Source organism: Dromaius novaehollandiae, chromosome 1 (genome assembly GCF_036370855.1).
Source record: "Dromaius novaehollandiae isolate bDroNov1 chromosome 1, bDroNov1.hap1, whole genome shotgun sequence".
Classification (NCBI taxonomy): domain Eukaryota; kingdom Metazoa; phylum Chordata; class Aves; order Casuariiformes; family Dromaiidae; genus Dromaius; species Dromaius novaehollandiae.
The window spans coordinates 198,959,566-198,983,016 of NC_088098.1; the positions used below are offsets into that span (position 1 = coordinate 198,959,566).

General features: G+C 42.6%; 1 protein-coding gene across 2 annotated transcripts in view; it reads right to left on the bottom strand.

Moving 5' to 3' along the window:
• Nucleotides 1–495: 495 nt before the first annotated feature.
• Nucleotides 496–23,451, bottom strand: part of FGF9 (fibroblast growth factor 9) — a 28,705-nt gene continuing 5,749 nt past the window's right edge. For both annotated transcript variants that reach the window (XM_064505014.1, XM_026108931.2), the window contains 2 exons: nt 21,376–21,479; nt 496–3,416 (listed from right to left, as the gene is read on the bottom strand). In XM_064505014.1, the coding sequence (XP_064361084.1) occupies nt 3,171–3,416; nt 21,376–21,479 (350 nt within the window). In that variant the 3' untranslated portion in view covers nt 496–3,170. The remainder of the gene's footprint in view (nt 3,417–21,375; nt 21,480–23,451) is intronic.

Genomic DNA, 23,451 nt, shown 5'->3' on the forward strand with positions numbered 1-23,451 from the left:
ATTACAGAATATCAATAACACCAATTGCTCTTTTTTTTTCCCCTCAGATTTTTCTTCAAGTGAATTTTAGTGCTCAAGAAAGGTGCCAGATTGACAGCACTAGCAAATGAAGATTTCTATTTGTCCACAGCAGAGGTGCAGCAGCAGTGCAAGCTCCCCCACTTTGCCATGTGAGGTGTCTTCCAACCTGCTTTAGCAGGACTGCGGGAGGCCAGGCAGGGCCTCCGTGCCCGCTCCATCCCCAGCAAAGGAGCAAAGCAGCACCCGGGCGATAACAGCTTGGCCCATCCCCCGTCAGAAAGCAAGCAGAAATAACTCATTTTACATCAGTGACTGCACAAAATCTGTTGTTCACTACTTGAAACAAGCTGAATTTGACCCAATGAACCTGCAGTGAGTGGCAAACTGCCAGCTCCTGGACCATCCACTCTCGCAATAATGCCTATGTTAAATTACACGTTTCTATATTTACATAAAGTCAGTATTTACACACCATTATGGGTTATTCGAGTAAATTGGTTACAGTTTATTTATATGGACTGCCATAAACTCATAACATTTTTCTTGGTTTTAATCCTTTCTTTAGAAAAATACAAAAAAAAATAAAATAAATAAAACATGTTAACTAGTAGTAATGATTTGCCTATGACTAAAAATCCAAGTTGATTTAACATTAAGACTCAGACCATGGCCTAGTATTCTGGCCTCAACTCATAGTATTTTTAACCTTCACAATTGATTTTCTGGTGTATGAAAGATTTACTGAAAAAAACACAGAGTTGCAACCTTCCTTGTCTTGCAGTATAGTTAATCTTTTCAATATTGAGCAATGAATCCTCGTACTTCCCAGAAGCTCATTTCATCGTTCTATCGTCCAGGAAGGTTTTGCACCTTCTGGTCAAATGATTCAGCATTTGGTTAACCTGCAGCCAAATTACGTGCAAGTTTCAGCAGTTCTGAAGGGTTAAAAATAAACTAGTGGGCTGCACTACGATGCTGGAAATCCTTAGGCAATAACAGTCCCTAGACAAATACGTAGGTCTAACTGTATCTTACAAATCAACTAACTTAATTTACGTATCCTTATCATTACACAACAATTAAAATAAAATGCCACATTTTATTTAAGATTACTGATACTGCAAGTTGAGATATGGCCTCTGCTGCCTGCCAGAGTGCAGAAAGGTCACGTGTGTTCAGGACACTGAGCCATAGGTTATCGCAGAACAGATTTAAGTTTTGAATAATGTACGTTTATATCACATGGACAAGACTGCATTAGAGCAAAAACAAATCAGGATTACTTAATTAAGAATAGGCTAAAAACTTATGTATAGCTACTCCAAAGTACATTTCCACTCAGCCTCAGTGCCCCTGAGGACAGGTAGGGGTGTCAGACCCAATCATCCTCCCCATAGATTCAATGGCAAAAGTTGCACTCGTTTTAATGGTACTAGGTTCAAAACTTCAGGGATACAACTATAAAATGTATGTGTTATACGCTTTCTCTCTCTTTTCTTCTTCAGGGTACTGGGAAAAAAATTGCTTCTTTCTAAAGGTTAATTCCCAATGGTAACTGCTAGTCAATGTGTTCACGTGCTTAACATAAAATGCTATAATTCCTTAAATATTACATACTGCCATCTCACTTACAGTTCATGAGCATTTGAACATATTTTAGGGAAAAAAAAAAGTCTAGTACTTTCCCTCTCATTGTCATTATTTATAGAGATTTATTAGTTTCATTTTGCAAGTTTTACTTTAAGAAGGGTGCTAATATCATGTATTATGACAGTTCACACTGAAAGCAATTTTCCATAAAAGATGTTACAATGACCCCTACGGAACTTGTATAATTTCATAGTAGATAGTCAAGTGCACAAATAAACATGTTTACAAGAGTGATCCTGTTAACCTGGTTCTTGCCCTCTGAAACTGTTATGTGCTATTTGTGGAATCTTAAAATTAGTACAATTGTTGATATTACTTATGTTGTTTCTGGCATCCTGCTTTAGGAAAAAAAAAAAAAAAGCATATTTATCATTTAGCTTTGGTATAATCTGCAATAGATTTTAACAAGTAGAATATATTCCAACCCTTATATTTTCCACATCTGTGAAGTTTACAGCGATGTAAGAAGTCACTTTATCGGAGAGGAAATATTACAGACACAGAAAAAAAGGTGAAGACCCAGTTTTCTTTTTAATCCTCTGGGGGTAAGCTATGAAACAAGCAGTCAGAAGAGTGAGTACTCAGTGTCATGAGTGGTGTGCATACTTTTACAATAATATGGGCACAAAATAGATTGTCGCCTTTAGTACATGAGGGTCACTAGAATTTATTATTATTAATTTTTATTGGTTTTTTTATTTATCCATGCACCTTTATATTTACTTGCATGAATTTACCACAGGTTCATAGTGGCCTTTGCCATTTTAATGCTTACAGAGCCTAAAGCTTCCAAAATGCCTATCTGGCCTGTACATATTTCATTAAAAATAAACTCTATATAATAAATAAATATATAAAATAAATAAAATGTTGCCTTTGGAATTTCTATAAATAAATTTAACTTTTTATTTTTACTTTTTACTAAGAGGTCTTTGCTTTAAACTCAGTGGGGTGAGACCCAGTGAGCAATTAACTGAAAAGTCTCTTGTTTAAGTAAGACTGCACCCTCCATGCCTTTGTAAATGCAGCGTACACTTGAGCAGGCCACCAGCCAAATATCCGGATGAATCAAAGTATGGCAGCTATGCTGATATATGACGAAGTACAACTGATCAAAAATTTAAAAGCGTGTCTATTCCCCAGCATGCATCAGGCCTTTTTCCTCCTTGCTTTTGCCTCTCTCTCTCTCTCTCTCTCTCTCTCTCTCTCTCCCTCCCATTCACGCGCACTCGTTTCCTCTCCCTCCCTCTCTCACACACACTCTCTCTCTCTCGTAATAAATCAAGCGAGTGGGCATAGGCTCTCCTCCAGGAGGACAAACCTTTAAGTGCAGAACAAAATCAGCATGTTCCCTCCAAGCCTCCATCATACATTATGCATGCGACAAAGTTTGGCAACAGTGGAGCTGATGTGATGACACAGCTAATCAATAAGAACCCACCGTATGAAACCTTTATAGTGGTTACTTTTTAAGGGCTCAAGTGAAGGAATTGTCTTTGTCAACTTTGGCTTAAAATATCCTTATATAGTTCAGGTACTTTCTCAGGGTCCACTGGTCTAGGTAAAAAATGTGTAAATTTTTGATGCCGCTTAGTCCTAGTCCCTTCTCTTGGAGTCCCATCTTTATTTAACGCAACGTAGTATCGTCTTCCAGTGTCCACGTGTTTATATAGATTTGATGAATATGTGTTATACCAGTTTTCTTCAAACTGCTCTCTGAATACACACTCCTGGGTTAGCTTTTCCTATGAAAAAGAAAAGAAAAAGCAGTAAGGAACCAGCCACAAAAAGAATCTATCTAAAAAAAGAATTATTATTTTCACTGATCCAAATCAGTACCTCATTGGTCAATTCGCAAAATGAACCATTAAATGTTCCCCATTTTAACTAAATAAAAGCTGTATAAAGCTGTATTTCTGGGTATTTCATAAAGCAATCACAAGGGTGGATAACTACATGTGAAGCAAAACTGATTCTCCAAAATCCTGGTTGCCAAAATCAAAACAGCAGAATAGAAATGAAAACATATATTTTTTTCCCTGATCATTCCCAAGCAACTCACAGGATGTTACTGGACTTGCACAAGCAACTGCTTGAACTGCAAGCGCGAGCGTTTGAATTGCAAGACATAACAAAGGGAAACCAGCACTGCTCTGCAGGGCTCTGATGCAATTTAGGGCCTTAAAATCCCTATATCCTTTCCTTGCAAGGAGCACTCAACCCATGTCACTAATTAAAAAATTTAGTACTCATCATTTGGTTTATCGGCGTCACAGAGCCACAGCCTGAGCAAGCACGAAGCCCATGTGAGACGCAGTTAGGCAAGGAGCAGCCTCCACGCTTTGTACGGGGCCATCCTCGTGTCCTGCTCTGCTGAGGAGAGCCACCAAAGGCCCCAGCTGCCCACCACAGGCTCCCATAGCTGCCCACCCCGCCTCCCAGCTCACCGCTTGAGGCCGTGACACCCCCTAACCCTCCCAGGCTGAAGGGACAGGGTTTGCTTAAAAAGCAGGAACCTGCTGACCTGGTGCAGTCTGAATGTGGAGGGCCTCACACAAGCGACTCAGCAAGATGGCTGCAAAACACGGCGACCCCCAGCCGGGGAGAGCTGACGGACAGCTGGCAAAAAGAAGCCTGGGAACAGTCAGGCTACTCCCAGGCTCTCGCACATAGACTATAATAATGATAATATCATGCAGCTTTATACAACAAGAGCTCTCACTCGAATAACATCCACGTCAACCAAACTCAGCTTCCAGCTGAGGAACAGCTCCTAACACCAGACAACGCGCACTTCTGCAGAGGGGTTTCACAGAAATTAAATCTTAAAACCATCCTTTTAGGTAGCAATACAGGGAAGGGGAAGCAGAGACCAAGGCCCACAGGCAGCAAAGCATTTAGGGCACCTAAACCTACAAGCCAAGTGTGATTAAGGAGCCAGGCCTCCAACTCCAGGTCCCTCCAAGAAACATTGTCCATGGCTTAATCCAGGAGGCTCCCAAAATCCTCCACCACCTGAGCCTCCAGCACGACCAGGGGCTGCAGGCCCCAGCAGACGCCCCGTGCCAATGGGTTCGGAGCCAGCAGAGCGCCCCGAGCGCGGCCACCCCGCGGCAGGGCTGGGGACCTGGCCCTGCACCCAGCGCCGCCATGGCCGCCCTGTCCACCCCGTGGCCGAGGCTGCGCCCCAGCTCGTCTCCCACCAGCTCCCGCAAAGCCAGGCTCCTCCACCACACCTGAATATTTGGGGGTGTTGGGGGTCTAAGTTCAAGCTGTGACAACTCCAAGAAGCAAGAAAGGGAGCCAGAAAGCAGGTCCCACCTTTCCCTTCGATGGCTCCCTCAGGAAGGAGAAGCCCCCCAGGGCCTGGCGTGGAGAAGCTGGACGTTGACTATTCAGCATGGCCGCAGTGGTGGCCCCGTGGGGACCGAGCGCCTGGCACAGCGGCGCCATCCCTTGTGCCCTGCCTCCTCCCCGGGCGCCCGGGTGTACCCGGCGCACGGAAACGTGAGCACGTGCACACAGCTACTCTACACAGGAGTTCATTCGGGAGGTGCTTTTGTCTGCAATGTTTTACCGTGTGAAGTAGCTGGAACACAGCAACGCTCTCTACTGCTTATCCAAAGACAAGAAATAAGCATTTGTTTACATTAGATCCTCCTCTACGGGGCAGATCCTGCAACAACCTAATGCTAATTGCCTCTACGCACTTTGACTGTGAGAAACTGCAGCAATAATGAATATCACTGGAGCCAGAATCGTCTGAAGCTAAACCCATTCCAGCAGCCGCCCCGGACAGGCTCAGAGTACAAACTACATTATAAAAATGATTCAGCTGCTATAAAAACTGTCTCTAAGTACAGCTCTCATTAGTGTTTTATTTCGCATGATTTTTAAAATCATTTTGTTTGCAGATGCTAAGGGGTGTTATATGTTGGGTCTATAGGTCCACGGGGGAACAAGAAATTAATTCAGACTGAGTTTTGCTGCTCTTGAAAGGCAATAGGATCACATGACAAGCACTGCAGAGCCACTCCATACTAAAAATGGCAACATTTTAGGAAGATATTTCAGTCCTGTCTTGAATTCATTAATTATTCACTTCAGCTGCATTTTTTTTAGCATCATCATAAATTTCTATCTTTGTGAGAACAGTACTTTCCCGTGCCCTGAAGGAGAAATTTTAAAATAGCCTCTATCTGGCAGGTTTGATCAATTGTGACAGTGCTGTGGTACAGGGTTTTGTATTATACCGCGTTCTGCATGAGTTCGGTGGATTTCAAGACGACAAATTTAATCTTGATTTTACAACTTCATCCTGTTCTTGCCTTTCTTCCCCTTAGAACACAGCTAAAGCTCTTTCGTCCCTTATCAAAATCCTAGGAAGCGCTTCATTTCGGGAAAATTAGCCACCAAGGAAATACTTCAACGTGAACTTCACAGAGCTATCAGGATGCAGGTATGGATTTGCAGGTACACTGCTGAGCACTCTTCCAGAGAGCGAAATCATTTCTTTAGACATTCATGATACTGTTTCTTCCTAGGATGCTAAGAAATCCTGGCTGTAACAAAGGACCACTGAAGTAAACTGACTTCAGTGACTTTGAATCAGGCCCTACAAATTGGGACCAAAATCCCAGCATACTTTTTCCCCCCAAGAGAGCCTTGCAACAATGGCTTATATAGTACCAAGACGGACAGAAATTGATATAAACTAACATATTCATATATACATACATATATATACACATATGTATATATAAACCACAACGCTATTTAATATGAGCTTACACTCCTGCTCTGAGCGCGCATGCACGTTGTCCAAGCCAGAAATGCACGTAACGCAGGGGGGAGGCTAGCACATGCTGGCAGCGAGCTTCAAACGCGAAAGCCTACGCTCCTCCTCGCCTCAGCGGCTCGGCACGCAAAAAGTTTGCCGAAAGCCACTGCTCCCGCCACGGGAAGGAGAGCTTGTTTCCTGATTACCAGCGGCTTGCATTTCCCCCGCTGGCTGTGACTTTTCGAAAGCCTCTGTATGCACAGCCTAACACCAAGGTTTAGCCATAGAGTACAGCAGGTTTTCCGTGCTGTTATTCCAGCAACCGAATCTATGCTCTCTTGTTTTTGCAGTGCCAATATTTCGTTGCCCCGTACTTCACGCCACCAGCCATCTTTGTCGAAGACTAACACAAATACCAAACGTACCCCACCGGCACAGCTGTGGAAACCAACCTGCCTTCCTATAAAAGGGGAGGCTGTCTGCCGTGATCGAATCATTTAATTTGGGGGCCAAATAAGGAGGTGACCTCAGAATTATATAAATCAGATGTCGCACCACATACCACATGTTTTCAATGAAGACTGTTTATAGAGTATTCCACTATAAAGTGATCAATTCTCATTTTACTGTATTTCCACATTTTAACTTTTTTTTAACCTTTTATTTAACTCTAGCTGTTCAAATAATTGAATTGCTCAAAGATGCACATATCACAAGAGCAAAGGAACCAAGGTGGATTGAATTTAGCAGCCTGATAAAGTCTGGCTAGCGTCAGTGAGCCTAGAATTGCATTTCTCTCTTTATATTCTCCAGTGTCTAAACTGGGGAGAAAAATAATTATATCATTCTACTTCCAGGCAGATCCATTAAAAGTGAGATTATAAATTAACAAAGTAGAGGGTTACAGCCACCGCAATGAAAGCTTTGGCATATTATTTAAAATAGATATCCCTGTGAAGCAGCTAATTGAAAATATGTGGAAATAGGAAAAACACAGGTACACTGCCCAGAAAATGGTTTCATGACTTTAAACCTGATGAGGCATTTGTGCTGCTTACTACATGAAAGCACAGTACAGGATCCTGTATAAAACTTGTCAATATTCTTTTTTCTTTCAGATAACCCTACAGAGTTAAAACTCTAACTGTTTTGTAATCTGATGAAAGGAAACCTCTTCTGACTATCATTCCTAAAATCACAATAAACACATTTCACCTTTAGCGAACAATTTTATTTCTATGCCATATATAGTTTTGCCTTACACAAACTACTACAGTGATTGATTAAATATAGACACTTTGCAAGTAAACAATCCAAAAGTCCAAATGCTATTAAAAAGTAGTACATCTGATGTAATCAGCCCTTCCTACACATCTGCTCTATGTTAATCCACCCTGTCTGAATAAAATCATGTTTAGATATATTGTCTCCTAAATAAGTTCATCCAACTCCCTTATTATGGCTATATGACATTAATGAAAACTATATATGCAGTGAGAAGGGGAAAAAAAACCTCTTCTCTTCCAAGTTGGTTTTCTTTGCTCTTCTGCTTACAAACACATACATTTTGCCCAAAATCGGCCCTTCCTACTCTGCACTGCAAACAGCCTTTAGGACATACCATGTTTAGCTAATATTTAACACTCAGCAAGAGCTGTCATAAATAAAGCTGTAGTAGACTGCTTTGTCTGACGTGCCATGTCAAGCAGGTTCGCCTCTGGCTGAATGGGCAACCTCCAGAGTAACTTCAGCACCACTGGAAGCCAAATACTGTGACTAAGCAGTGTCATCTCTCTTCCTAAGTTAGTGGAGAACAGTGCTAGTCAAGCACTGCATTTTGAATATCTGATTTAGTGAATGGCATGGACTCCTCTTTGACCAGTTTCTTCAAGCTATGTTTTTCCACAATGCTGTTTGTTTAATAATTTGACAGAACATAATAGGGGGAAAAAAAGAAGTCTGCCAAAAATACTACCTGACTTTTTATGTCTGTGTCAGTGTTTCTCCATGAGCACTTCAGGAAGATGGTAGGAAATTCTGCATGTCTAGAAGAGAGATCTAGCAAATAAGTAAGCGTATGCACTGCCAATTACATGCATTTCATATTCCATGGCACTTTTTCTAAGATAAGGGAAGTTAGGCAAAGTGTCCTGATAAAACCCCTGTTGGGCAATTGCATTTTCCCTACCTGACCTCATCTTGTACTTTCACACAGAAGGAGTATTCATCTTCACTTCTCCTCCTAAACTGCTAATTCATTTGCATGAAATTTTTATGATACATACACCCCCATTTACACAAAACAAGCTTGGATATTCTGTACTGCAACCATAAAGTAGCTCTAAGGGTGCTTAAAAATTAACATCTTCCATACAAAAAGCTTGTAAAGTCACCACCACCTGGGAGAACCTGGTCCCCTTTGAGTGTTATCATCAGAAGGGGCAATAGCAATGCACATACTGAAACTGCAGTGGTACAGGTCACAATTAAGGTGACAGAAAAGCAGTTTTCTGAACAAATAAGTGGACTTCAGCATCAACAGTAAAATCTCAGGAGCTTTGTAAGCATGGCACGGATTTCATTCCTTCTCCCTTTTTCACAATTCCCCTCGTTCTCCCCACTCCATGCCCTCCACATCACCATGGACTTCCTCCAGACAGTGCAGACGGGGAGGCAGCACCACTACCCTGCACACCAGGGTTGTCACAGAGCTCTTCCGACACCAACTGCAGCAGGAAGAGAGCCCAGCTGGGCTTCCGTCCATTTTGCCACTGCCGAATCCACAGCTTTAGTGATATCCACTCCACTGAGATTTCCAGTTTGAAGCATCCATCGAGCTTCAAACATGCCCTCCCTGGTCATGCGACCATTATAGGAAGAGCAAGCCCACCATGCGTGAGCGCACGCCTGCCAGCACACGCTGCCAACCAGCTGTCACACGTATGTCCATAAAGGTTCACTTCAAACCTGCCCAGGCAAGTGCATTAGATGAAAACTCATTTTCACCTAAACGCCAAGGGTCTCCTCTTGCTTCTGCTGGAAGAAATGACAAAATTCCACGTCAAGGCCTCTGGCTGTGAAAGTTGTCACAGCTCCATTTCTGTGAAAGCTGAAGAGCTTCCCTCCCTCCGCTACGACTGAGCAGCGCTGGGAGGAAGTCGACTACTAAAAAACAAGCAAGCAGGTGTGTTCCCCTCCCTCCAGTGCCAGCAGGACCAGACCCATACTGCGCCATTTACTATTCACACTTCTGACCTCTATTTTATTTTTGGTCTCCCTGGCACAATCCAGGACCACAGCCATCAATGTTATCTAAGCATCTAGTTCATAACGCTTGGCTGAACCCTTCCAAGAATCAGCAAACAAGGTGGTATGCAATCCGAGACGAGGCCCGAGCCAATTTTTGAAGAAGACAGCAGAAAAGTTCCCATCAGCTTAAATGGAACTTGGATCAGGCTTACAATGATAAAAAGGCAACAAATATTTTAAGACACTAAAAGAACCATTTCAGGCACGCTCAGACTTACTGAAAGCTGTAACTTGACCTACCCTAATGCCCCACTCCACAAATTCTCTTCTATCAAATGGTATCACGTATGTCAAATCAGGTCTGTTATCCTACAGCTACACACACTCACCACCCTGTGCAAATGAAATACTAGTTAACCTTTTAACTCAACAGAGATTTTAAACGAATCATACTTTGCTTAAATACAACTAAAATAGAGCATAGCATCAAAGTGCTTTGTCAGCATTTTTAATTTTGTTTTGTTGCTCTCCAAGGAAAGAACACCAGGTCAAAGGAAAGCATAGTCCTCCTCGAGCAGAAAGCGTGTGCTTTTTGTGTGTAGTGGCAGGAGCAGCTCAACTCACAAGCTGAAAGACACTATAAATTGAGGGATAAAAAGTACTTAATCTGCATGGGTCTTTACACTCAGATGAGTACCCCACCCAAGACTTGACCTAACCATCATTAGAGGAGCACCTCATCCCTCAGCTACAAGGTCTCATCATAAGAACAAGAGCACACTCAAGGGCCTTCATGAAACACTTTGCACAGGGGCCGAACAATTATAATACATATGCCATGATAAAAATTTATCCTATTAAAATACTTCATGTTCTGTTCTTTCAGCAAGTTGATTTGGTCAAGGACCAACGAACAAAAGCCTGTCTCTAGATTTAGTTACTGCTTTTATGTAAAGCCCTCTGCTAGGTTCTAGCTCAGAGGACAGGGACATTACTGACCACAGTGTCGGTCTGGGTCGATCTGGATGCACTTTAAACATCATCAGAGTTAAACAAACCAAGCCGCGCAGGCTATTACATTATTACATTATGGAAAGATCCTGTCCTCCTTGCCGAAATGCCAAACATCCACTGGAGTGGATTTCCAATTTCCATTGGAAAACAATGTGAAATCTGACAGATTTTCGAAGCTGCAAGGCTTTGGTGGGCAGGACAGCAAAGGGCTGGCACTCTACGACCTTCTTCCAGCCGGACTCGATTGCATGGTCAGTTTAAGTTGTTTGAAAATGAGGCCTTTTAATTTCCCACCTTTTTGGCCATAAAGGAAGGCCAGCATTTCAAAGAGCAGCTGCTGAAGAAAACATGTCACGTTTGCCCATTCACACAGCAGTGCTCCTCCATTTGCTAACATTTCTGTCTCTCAAGAAACTGTTCTCTGGTCACTACCTCCATTCCTCTTCCCAGAGGCAATCCCACCCTGAAGTCAAGGATTAGATATATTTTTTTTAGTATTTTACTTTCTAAGTAGGACAAAGAAGATTTCACAAAGATTTCTCTGGAAAGCCACGTATCTTTGGTGCTGCCATGCCCTGCCGTAGGGTCCCAGCAATACAGCTAACCCAGCTTTCGGAAAATGCTTCAGCAAGTCAGAGGGCTCTTCTCGTCTGCTACTCACCCTCCACCTCTCACACACGCAAAACCACACACACACACACGCTCCCCAGTGGAACACGTCTCTTCAGTGGGTCAGACTTTAGCCATGCAGTTAATTTCAGTTTTGATGAAAGAAACTGTCAATCTACCTGAAAGAAATAGACATATAATAACAACTTCAACAGAATGAGTCAGTCAAGAGGTCAAAGACCAGGTGGTCAGTCTACCAGCAGCATACGGACCTTCCGCAGAACGCGGATTTTACAAGTATAAAGAAAACACCCTGATAATTTTTTTTAAACATGACAACATTGTTTTCCCACATTTGTATATTCTAAAATGGCTCGAAGGATTATCCTTAAACCTTCCCAAACAAGCTTCCTGTTCTAAGTTCAGATCCTGCATTAGATGCTGTCCTAATGAAGGCATGAGCAGGCCAAAATCACCCTCGCTATTCAAGGACAATAAACATGTTTAAAAACCGTCTTTAGATTGCAGACTCTTACAGCCAGAAACCGTGTCTTGATTTAGGTTTTTTTAAATGATGAAAACAGTAGGGCTCTTATCTTGATCAGGGTCTGCTGACACAACCATAAAATTAATAGGTGGTTTTACAGGAACAGGTCCAACTCTGCTTTCATTAAAGTCAATGGCACTTCCCTCAGCACTTTCAATGGTAATAGAATCAAGTCAAAATTTCTCCCAAGCACTCAGTCACAATTACAGTGCCTCCGTAACTGTGTTAAAATCAAAGTGCAAAGTTTAAAAGATTAAAGATACACAGCCTGGGCCAGATCTCAAAAGCATGCAGCATACATAACAAAAGCCAAATTTTTTCCTCAGTAGCCATTGTGGAACATGGATTTAAAACCTGATCTTCAGATCAAAAGTAGCAGCAAAAGTCTGTCCTTACAAAAGGAAAGAAAAAGAAGCCAAAGGGCTTTATAAAAGGAGGAAAAATGGATTTGCACTGTAACAAGCTTTATTTCTTAAGCTTTTTGAATGCAACACAAATGAACTGCATTACTGCACATCACCAAATCAGCCTGAGTACATTCAAACTGCAAAGCAAATCCCAAACTAGACAAAATCCCTAATGAAGTCCCCGCAGGGCAGACTTTTCTACTCCGTCTTTGAAAATGATGAATGGTAAAGTGGAAAAGAGTGCTACGTTCGCATCCCACTGGATCCTGAGTCAGAAACAGTGCACATCAGCTCTTTATCTGATGCAGCTCTTAATCCCCAAGCACTTCTCAGTATGTCACTGCTGATGATGCTCTTTTAGTATGTCACTTCAACATACTATTCTCAGGTCGGCTTAATACACAGCACCTTTTTACACTAACAGCTAACACTGCTGGCTCCAGAAATGCTCGGGCAAGATTGACTGGGGAGCTATACAGCTGGAAAGAGGTGAATCTGAAAAAGTTCAAAGTGAACATGTCCAGCATGAGCTTGCTAGGCAGGATTCAGGTTTACAGCCCAAAGGGCAGCGCACAAGCCTTCTCCCACACCACACTGCAATGCTCCCTCACAGCTGAACCAGCAGAGAAGTAGCCCTACAGAAGAAGACAAGCCTTTTTCTGTGGCTTTGGATGCCTGCATTGGCCTCCGACCAGGTCGGACGAGTGCTACTGTCAAAGCTAGGAAGGAAGCAAAAGCGCGCAGCTGAGACAGGGGAGCAGGGCTGCCCGCTCCGCAAACCGGTAGCCGTTAGATCGCCTTGGCTGTCCTGTCAAACGGCACCTGCAATCTCCAATTTTTATAAAAAATCAAAGCTTAGCTTTATATATCTCTCTCATTTAAGTAAAAGACTTTCTGGTGCTTTCTCGTCCCGGGCATGTAATGGTAATCCAAATTCAGCATGGAATCACATAGAGCAAGATAAGGAGATCACTGCAGGTTTTCTCTCCTATAAAATATCCTCAGACCTAGTCAGTATCTGGAATGCAGTTCTCCAAGGAAAATCAATGACATAAGAAAAAGTGCTGATTACTCAGTATCTATCCCACAAGACAGTACTAACAGGTGTCTACCTTTTGTGACAGGTATTATAATTTGTGTAATGCTGATTTAATAAACAGACCAAAGACTCAGTTTAATAAGAACCATAGTAGGTGCAGTTTCACAAATAACTTGTCCCAGATTACCTGTATTAAGTGTACATATTCGCCTATCAGGTTTTTTTTACACCAATACCCACATCCCAAAAGATCTTTCTTTTCTACAGATTCCTTGCTACCTTGCTGTCATCTTGCTGACTAGGTCTGTTCTCATCCTTAATGCTGCTACCTGTGTGAAACACCATTTAACACTAACCAGCATTTAGTGAGGCTGCCTATACAAATTCAGAAAGAAAGTATCTGCAAAGTTGAAGTAGATGAGGTTGTAAACAACAAATAACTGAGATTTCAGGTCTTCTCTGACCTACACCCTGAATAAAGAAAATATCCACAATAACAAAGCTGTTTCCTACCATACAGTATAGGGAAAAAAAAGTTTGTGCCTCACCTCGCAGCTGTCTGCAAAAATTTTTCATGCCTGCTCAAAATCTCGCTTCTTCAATGATCTGAAACCTCTTAACATGCAGCCTAAGCTTCTTTTTGACCCACTCATACCAATTTGTCCTTGTCCTTTATTTTAAGGATTTTTTTTTCTCTCATTGATATTAAACCTCAATGCATTTACAGATACAAGGATGTATCCTCTCAGTTTTTGTTTTGCTAGGCTAAATAAGCCAAGATACTTAGACTCTATCATATCTTTCCATTCCTCTGATTATCCCAGTAAGGCCTTTCTGCACCTGTTCCAGTTTCAATTCATCTGTAACATGAGTGACCAGAACTCCACTTTGTACTTAGACTAGATCCTACCATTGCCTTATGCAGAGGCATTTATATGGTTCTCCAAGGTGCAGCTGCACAACCTTTGCATCGTAGCCACACTGTGATGAGTTAGTGCCTCCAGTATCTTCTCTGCTGTTTCTGAAGAGTGCTCAACTCAGAAAAATCCTTAACAGTAGCCCCAAGAGCATGAGTTCACATACTGTACACTTTAGGTCACCTAGTCCCCTCTGGGAGGCAGTCCTCTGCAAATTTGGGAAGTATTTTCAGTGCAACACCTGCAAATTTCAGTAACACACTCCTACTTCTTATGACAAGATGTTTAATGTCCCTAATAAAAATCAGGAATAAAGGAGGATTAAGTCCACCCCAAGGACTAATCCATAAAAGCTCCACTAATAATTTCAGTCCAATCTAACACTTTTCAGCACTTCCCATTGCTGTCTTCTCTTCAGTTCTTTCCTCATCTATCAAACAATCTTCTGCTAAGCCCCGTCTATCCCACTAGAGCAAATACTCTTTTCTGTTGGGTCATATCTAACACAGTCCTATAAGATTAGGGCAATGGTATTTCCCATTTCTAGAAAAAGAAGTGCCTATCAAAACTAAAATAATAGATTTGCCTGAAACTATTAATCCAACTTCAGTAAACTCATCTGACGTTTACTTTCAGGCCCTCCTCTATTCCTTCACTCAAAAGCACGTTCTTAAGCCCTGAGCACAACTCGGGACAGACGAACGGCCTTGCAGCTTCCTAGGTCATGCCCCTTGCCGAACAGAAACCACACGGCTGCAGGTTCGCAAACACCTGAGGCTGGCAAACACCTGCACTGCCTCTGGAAGATGCATCCCCCCTCTCCAGGGTCTGTTCCCACCTCAGCTCCACATCCTGCCTCGTGCAGCCCCACAGTGCATCGGATGGGGAACCACCACGCCTGAACACAATCCTTTTGTTTTCCCAGGTTATTTTTCCGCTCCCTGCTTCGGTTCACTGTGCAGCCACAGAAACGCTTGTGCCAGCAAAAGGGAGGAAGGAGACAACAGTCATTTCTTTCAGCACTGGTGTTAGCTGCACCCATTTTGACCGTTCATCAAACTACAGTCAAATCTTCCAACCGTGTTTCACCATCACAACAAGTTTATTAGACATACTTGCAAGCCAAGTTAATATATTCTGCAGCCATATTCAGACTGTCTTCCATTTGCACTCCAGCCTGAGTACATAGCACTTGTAAAGACTCCTGCTCCCTTTTCATTTATATAGCTTTAAAAGTTTTTGCCATATGTTTTATTATCCCTTGCAAGGCCCAATTTAGCTTCATTATAGCAATTTGCATTCTATCCCCATGCTTGCGGGGATAAGACACACTTAAGGCTTGTGGGCCTTAAGACACCCTTTTCTGCCACCTGCCCTCCTCCTATTCCTTGCAGGCTCTCTGCTCAGTGTCCACATCTGGTTAGACTCCAAAACCCTTCCCTGCAATTTTACCCTTGCTGGGGTAAGTTTCCAGAGAACTTCTGTATCTCTGACCAAGTTCAAAGTTTCCTCCACATTCAAGGCCACAAGCACCTTTATGAACGAGTCCCCTTCAAATCTCAGAAGTTTGCCTTTTCAAATTAGTTACAGGTCTGCTTCTTACAACTCTTCTGCTTAAAGTGAATTTACTCAGGAACACATGAGTCAGGGCTACTGATAAAAGACATCATCAGATTTGGGATCACAAGAGTGCCACCTTTTCCTGATCAATTCCACTAGTGCCCGGAATGCGCCGTGCAACTCAGCCGTTCTTGAAACTGCCCTCTGACTCTCAAGCATTTATATCACTTCTCGAAAGACACTTTATTTTATGCACAAGCAGAAGGGTGTTAAATTTAAATTTGCTGTCATAGCCATATCCCTGCTGGGATGTGACCACTCTCAGCCTACAAGTCTGTCCTTTCATTCAGGGGAATTACATTTAGTTCTTCCTCCAAGAATTGTTGTGAACTGCAACAGTCCTGTTCCCAGGCTCGCTACAGCGACAGGTGGCTGCATGTACACTGATGGGTAAATAATGCAGCTTAAAAAAAAATAATCAAAAGCATATGGAATCCCTTTAGATCAAAGGTGTTTAACAGGAATAGGGAAGTGTGAATGACACTGCAAGGTCACTTTATTACCTATCTTATTCTTAGATATGTGCATTGACCATATAGTTGGTCGACACGCTGTTCCCAACACATACCTCCAGCTTTCTTTTTTTAATGTTGCTTCTGTGCACCTTGACCTACCATTTGAAGGGCTGAAAAATTCCCTTCACTTATTTGCTTGGAAACATAAAATGTGATAACACAATTCCTTACCTACAGCAAGTTATTTTTAGCAGGCTATGAAAATCTGTCTCCTTTTCCTCAAAAACTGCTCATCCATCTTTGTAGCTGCATTGTCCTTCTAGGACCACAAGGATCCAAATAAATGCACACAATATTGCAGGTGCTCTCCTGCTCGGACAATAAGGAGGCATATCGTTACCTCCCTGCACACTTACTGGCAAAACATGTTTCTTCAAGGGCAGCACTGTCTCTCCCCTCCCCATCCTCACCCCGGTAGCTTTAGGAGCCCCAGGCAGCTTTAGTGCCCCAGAAACCACTGCTGTCATCAATCCAGGCTCTGCAGCTCTGCCTCAGGTGCTTTGCAGGCACACGAGGTCTTCGCCCTACCCTCACCACCCCTTCTGAGTGCTCCTGGCCCTCCTCAGCATATCCAGCCTCCCCTCCTGTCTTCCTCCTCCTCTCCACACCGCTCCCCCATGTCATTGCTCCACATCTTCCACTTCTCTGCACACTTTTCCTCTTGGCCATATAACTTGTGTTGCCTCCTGCCAGGGCCAGGGGCCCACGAGCAGTCAAGGGACCGGCATTTGTGGAGAAGAGGAGCAGGGCAGCTCTGTTCCCACAGGGCTAGTGTGTCCTACCACAGCACACGGAGGTGTGAAGGTCATGCAAATGACCATGAAGACCTCCTTCACTCCTCTGCATGGCACAGGGCAGCACGGCTCACACACATTCGTTAACACACTTGCCAGAGGTGTTGGCAAGACCCGTTTGGCAGTCAGGAAGGAAGGAAGGTCTTCATGTCTTCTCTTAACACTCTTCGGACCCTATCTGTAGTTTGGATTTTTCCTCCTCTCTAACGACAAGCACATTAACTGTTGTGAAACATGATGACTCATATCTGCAGGCTGCAAAGGGAAGGCAAGGTAAACGGAGAGCAGGAGGGAAAGTTAGACAGGAGGGAAAGCTGCTGCCACCAAATAGCCTCCAAGTCGTCACTACATAGCTACCACTTGCTTCTTCAGAGTACCACATATATCTTCTGTTTTGCCTAGCCAAATCCCAGCGGTGAAGAGGAACTTGGGAATAGCCACCCTGAGTTACACATTCCTGCCCAGGAGCAGTGTCCAAGGCACTGCGCTGCTTTGACCAGAAGATGCAAGAGGAACAGCTACCTGTAAAGGGCAGGCTGGGAAGCATGTATGTCAGGCAGTTGATGCAGATCTAGGAAGAAAGCAGCACTTCAGAAGACCAAAACGAGCATGCCTGGATCAAGATATTCTGAAACTGATTTTACTGTTGCCTTTTATGAAAATTGGCAGAAGTCACCCACCCTGGCTGCTCTGCTCTGCCATATGTCCCATCTCCAGTGGCACCACAAATATGCTGGGAAAAATCTTCCTGTGCCAAATGTTTCAAACACAAATCTAGAAGGATATAAGTGTCATAGTAGCTAATCTGATTCACACCTAATACATTTTTCATACAGTAATTTGAATATAAATATGGTATCATCATAGTCACAGGGCATCTACTCCAGCAATATCTGTGCTGCAACACTGGATGCCCACAGAAACACACCTGTGTAAATCCACAACGCAGAAGTAGAGTAGGACCAGGTATTTTTGATGTGGCTACTGAGCTGTGAGTGGGAAACAGCTTTCCCAACTTACAAAACACATTCACAGCCTCATACATATAGCTGCTCTGCACCATGACAAAGCCAATGTCATTCATGGTCTTCTATGAAGAAACCAAGGCAAAGAGACCCACCTTCCAGAACTAGAGAACCTGCTGTGCAAGAACAGAGTTCAAATGGGACAGAACAGTCCAACGCAAGCACCTGCTCTGCTTAGTTCAGATGAAAAACTTGAACCTCAGGCTGTCACCTGTCAGCCCTTAGTTAATCTGATTTTCTCTCTCGCCAAAAGGAGAACTCTAGGTTGGATTGTGACTTGCTTCTGGTTCAAACTGGTACATTTATTCCCACCAGAGAACGTTTTCAATTAATTGCCCTTTTTGACCAAAACCAAAAGCAAAATACTGTCACTTAAAAATGTCCAGCCAATTCTACACACAAATCTGTTCTGAGGCCTGCTTATCTCAGTGTTTCTACGAGAGCTGACAGTTGCTGAAATATAGCCACTAGGATTGCTAGTGTTGACAAGGCTTTAAAGCATCGTCACACTGAGTAGCCATTAGAGGTTATATTTCATTGGAAGTAATGTAATTCAATTACCATCACTCTTCAGTATGTGCCATCTCTGGAGGCTGACAATATGCCCTATCATCCATCAGATTTTAACCTGAACTTTGCATTCTGGCCCTATAGATTGCCAGTTCTCCACTATAAATGGCTTTATATTTTTAGCCTCATTTCTTAAGGAAAAGAGGTCATACAATTATTCTGTCCCTCTGCCTGCTAGCCTGTCAGTCCTTCCTTAACTTTTCAAGCAGTTTCAATCAGGAGGCAAAGGTCTTCAAAACAATTAAGTTCCTATCAATTTTGTGACTAATCAGAGACAGCGTAAAGAAAAGAAATCACTTGCATGTCCTGCTCAGGAGTAGTGAGTTAGGCAGTCAGTGCAAACTGACAATGCAGTGAGCGCAGGACAGCTAATGTCTCTTTCTCGGTACAAATGCAAAAGGCTGGGGAATTTGAGGTTGAGCAAGCAGAAGGTAAGCAGACCCCCATGCCTCAGGCTGTGAGACATGAGCCCTTAGGAAAGCAGGCTCCCTTAGCACTGCTGTTCAGGTAACAACTTTTTTTACTAATGCAGTGAGCTTAGTAATTTACAGAGAACTTCTTGTGCATATTTCTTCAGTAAAGAATGTTTTTGGTAATTCACTTTGACAGTCAAACATATTACAAACACAAAATATAAATTACACAGAAAAGTGATTTACCATTTACTGTCCCAAGTCTATGTATTTAAGGTCTATTCATAGCTAGTCGTTTTGACATTTCTTTCTTTCTCTGAATATCTGAGGTGTAGAATAACTTAACCGATTCATTGACTACACATTTATCTGCTTAAATGATTACTCTTATTGCTGATTTTTAACATTGGGGATTCATATTACTGTTGGTTTTCTGCCTTTTTGCTGCCTAACTGAACCATAAAACTACTCATGACTTAATTGGTTCTTTATGCTACAGATCACCTGCACAAGAACTGTTACTTACGACCAAGTATTTTCTATCCATAGGCAGCTTGTTTACATCTATCACTGCATCCTCCCCCTTTCTCCTTGCCCCTCCATTCTTCCAACCTCCTCCTCCTCCATATTGCCATTTATGCTAAATCGCTTTCCTTTCACCATTCCCACTCCCTGGTTCCCACCACCTCTGCATCTCCCCCCTTTCTCCTCGTCCACACGTTCTGTGTCCAAGCCTCACCCCTCATCCTACCACCTCCCGTTCTGCCTCCCTGACACTGCACATTTGCTGCACCTTTCTGCACTTCCACCCTTAACCTGCTCTTCCCCTGGAGGACAGTTGCCTTGCCTGCCCTGCTTTCCCCCTCTCACAGAGGAGGTGGTTAGGGAGGCATCAGTGAACCTGGATAACCCGCTGAGAACACTTCTGCTGGACCCTCATAGCTTAAGGTCTCTTCCACAGATCAAGTATTGGGAAGCTGGACTTCCTTCTTACTCTTTCTGTTTTCATCCCTGTACTCATCCCCATCTTCTCACATTTCCTCACTCCAGCTGTTGTCCCACTCAATTCCCTCACCACCCTTTTCCCAGTCTCCCTTTTGACACACGTATCTTCAGCTATACCCAGTCACATTCGTTACCACTTTAACTCCTTCCTGAGTGCCTCTCTGCAATGCCTACCCCCCCAGACCCCTACCAGCCTCTGGTCGATCACTGGAGTCCTCTCCTTCAAGCCTCTGACAAGCCCCAATGAATATACAACCTCCCTTCATTTTAGATATTTGCCTCTCCTTCAGACCTGCCATCCTCTTCCTCAAACCGGGGTACCGCTCTAGTCCTGCTAGCGTTGTCAGTTTGGGGGGCTGGCACTTTACTGCTAGAAGTGGTTGCCTCCTCCCATCTGGGGCGTTACCTACTTGATCTCAGACATCCCTGCCCATGATCCGACCAGGCTGTGAACCCCAGGGGCTGCCAGAGGTCTCAAATTCCCAGAAGGGGCCATGTCCCACACAGCTCTGCTGCACAGCGATCGCAAGGCAGAGGTCTCCAAGACAGCCTGGAATTGCCAAGGATGGTCACCCACCAGCCACAGGTAGGTTCGTTCACCGTTCAAACTCCCACATCAGAAATCCCTATTTTTACTCCTTCCTTAAACCGTTCCTCACCTCTGCTGCCATCCCCACAGGGAGCAGCAGCCAAACTGCCAGGACACGACCACCAAGCCTCCTGCCCTCATGCCTGTGCTTCCCATAACTTTTATCCATTCTCATTTCTTGTTTTCTCACCTCGTATGCCACCCTTTACCTCCCCCGCCACTTGCTCTTGCCAATTCCTAGAAAGCTCTCTGCCTACTAAGAAAAAGCAGTGACTTTGTCTCCTTTTAAGTCTCTACTGAAATGACACTTTTACAGATCTTGCAGTACATGTTTTAGTCTTCAGCAACCAGCTATGGCCATTAATCTCTGCTGCTTAGATCTAAACTGTGGTCAGTATACATTATCGCTCATTCCTGATTTTGTCACTTGTTACCTCTCCCTTATTTGTTTTACCGCAGGAGGAAATCTTGCTTCTAATTAGACCAGAAGATATTTAATGCAGAAACAGTGTTTGTATAGCACCTAGCACAATAAGGGCTTAGAGAAGCCGTACGCTATTTTTGTTATAGAACACAAAGGTTGTAATTTTTGGAGACAGCGAGGAACTTACCGAGCCGTACAGTTCCCCTTTCTCGTTCATCCCAAGGTAGAGCCCGCTGTCTACTCCTCGAATGCTGACCAGGCCCACTGCTATACTGATAAACTCCAGTATACCTACAAAATACAGGAAAAAAACAATGTACAGGTTGTTTCCATTTAAAGATTTTTCTCAGCTGTGACTGATCCCTGAGTGACAAGCAGCTGTTTTCAAAGGAGTTTTTCCACTTTCAGAGTGGCGTTGAGGAAGCTGAGGAACACATGAATATATTTTCAGTTGTGGTTCTTGAACAATTAAGTCCTTTGAGTGCCCACCAGAACGATGCATTGCAGAGAGCATTAAGGTAGCAAATTAAAAGATTAGTCTCGATCTTTCTCAGCATTTTTTAAACACAAATCTAAAGCTCAGTCATATTACACTACATTTGTCAGTATTCTGATTTGCACAACAAACAATATATTCAAAGAAACAAAATCAAGTATTCAGGTAACCAAAGTTACCATGATTAAAGAACTTAAGAGATTTGGTCTGAAAAATAAATTCCTAGAAATACATTTGAATCAGAACTGCAAGATGAAAATAAAATGTTACAAACAGAACCACAAGATCTACTTCGAGGCATCAATGAATCAGGAATACATGGAAAGAGTTTTACTCACAGTATGATCTTCCAGAGGCTCCAGAAATGAAAATCTGTAGTACAGTTCAGTCTCATACATATTTGTCTAGATATTAATCATTCTAACTCTCTGGAGTGTTTTTACTCATCTCAAATCTGAAAATTAAAATATTCTCAACCTAAACAATAGTGTATAAATGATTAATTCTTCCTATACACATTATAGCAACCTCACACAGAAGCATTTGTGCACTACAGCTGGGAACATTTTGCAGAGAACCACTGCTTTTGCAAAGCTCCCTAGGTTCAGCATCGATGTGCATGGTACGGCAAGTGTCTGTATCAAATACCAAGTCATCTGCTTCTGAGGGTTTGGGGTTTTTTTGGCAGCCTTCCCTGCAAATGGCTTACCTCCTCAGTGAGGATGCTACCAGCCAAGTCTTGCACAGATCTAGGATTCTTGTGGAGCAAAATGGAAATTGCTTCCTATTTCAAAGTGTTCATGTAAGTCTAATGATCTCACAGGAGTTATCCAGCACCATTAAGCAGCATACTGCTGCAGCACACTACTTTCTGAGCCACATAATAAAACACTGAGTAGCACTTGCAATATATTTTTTGAATTTTATGCCTAAGCACACAACATAACCATTTTAAAGCCTTTTGGAGATTATATTTACATGAAATAATACAATAACAGTATAATATGTGTTGAACCTCACATGGCCAATAAAAAAGCACTTTCATAGATTTTTTGAACAATTAATTTGGCATCTCTCGGAAAATAGTTGTGCACTAATCAATAACAGGCATGAATCACATAAATCTAACAAAGCATGAGTTGAAGCCAATAGGGAAAATTTATAGCCCAGCTAATGTAAAGATGAAATGTATTCCCTGTAAGGGACTATTGATCATTACCTTATATATTATTCAGTACTACAAACACCGTATTCTTAGTGTTTTGATAACCCTGTTTTACAGCCTAGGCATTTTAAATTATTCTCTACATACATACAAGGAAAATGGCTTCACAAATACTGGGAGGAAATATTTAGGAATTATGCAATTTTTTGAAGTAATAAAAAGGGGTAGTATGTTGCTTATATGGTACATGACAGCATCTCTGATCCAACTGATCCACTGAAATAATTTAAACCTTCCCCTTATATCTGGACATGCAATACTTCCAGATTTCTTAATAAAGCTTTTTCTGTAAAGCCTTCACTAAACTATCATATTTCCTGATATATATTACCAGGCAATTTTAACTGAAGTTAAATCTTATGTTAAGTTTGTATTATACCATACTGTAGCTCAGTTAGTGAGCCTGGCTTCTTTCATATCAGTATAAATGTAGACTTTAATTGCTGTCCTCATTTGAAGTATTTGGGTGCACACTGCTTAGTGCGTTAAAAGAACAAAAAAGCACTGTCACATCCTATTGTGAGTGCAGAAGACGAGTTTAA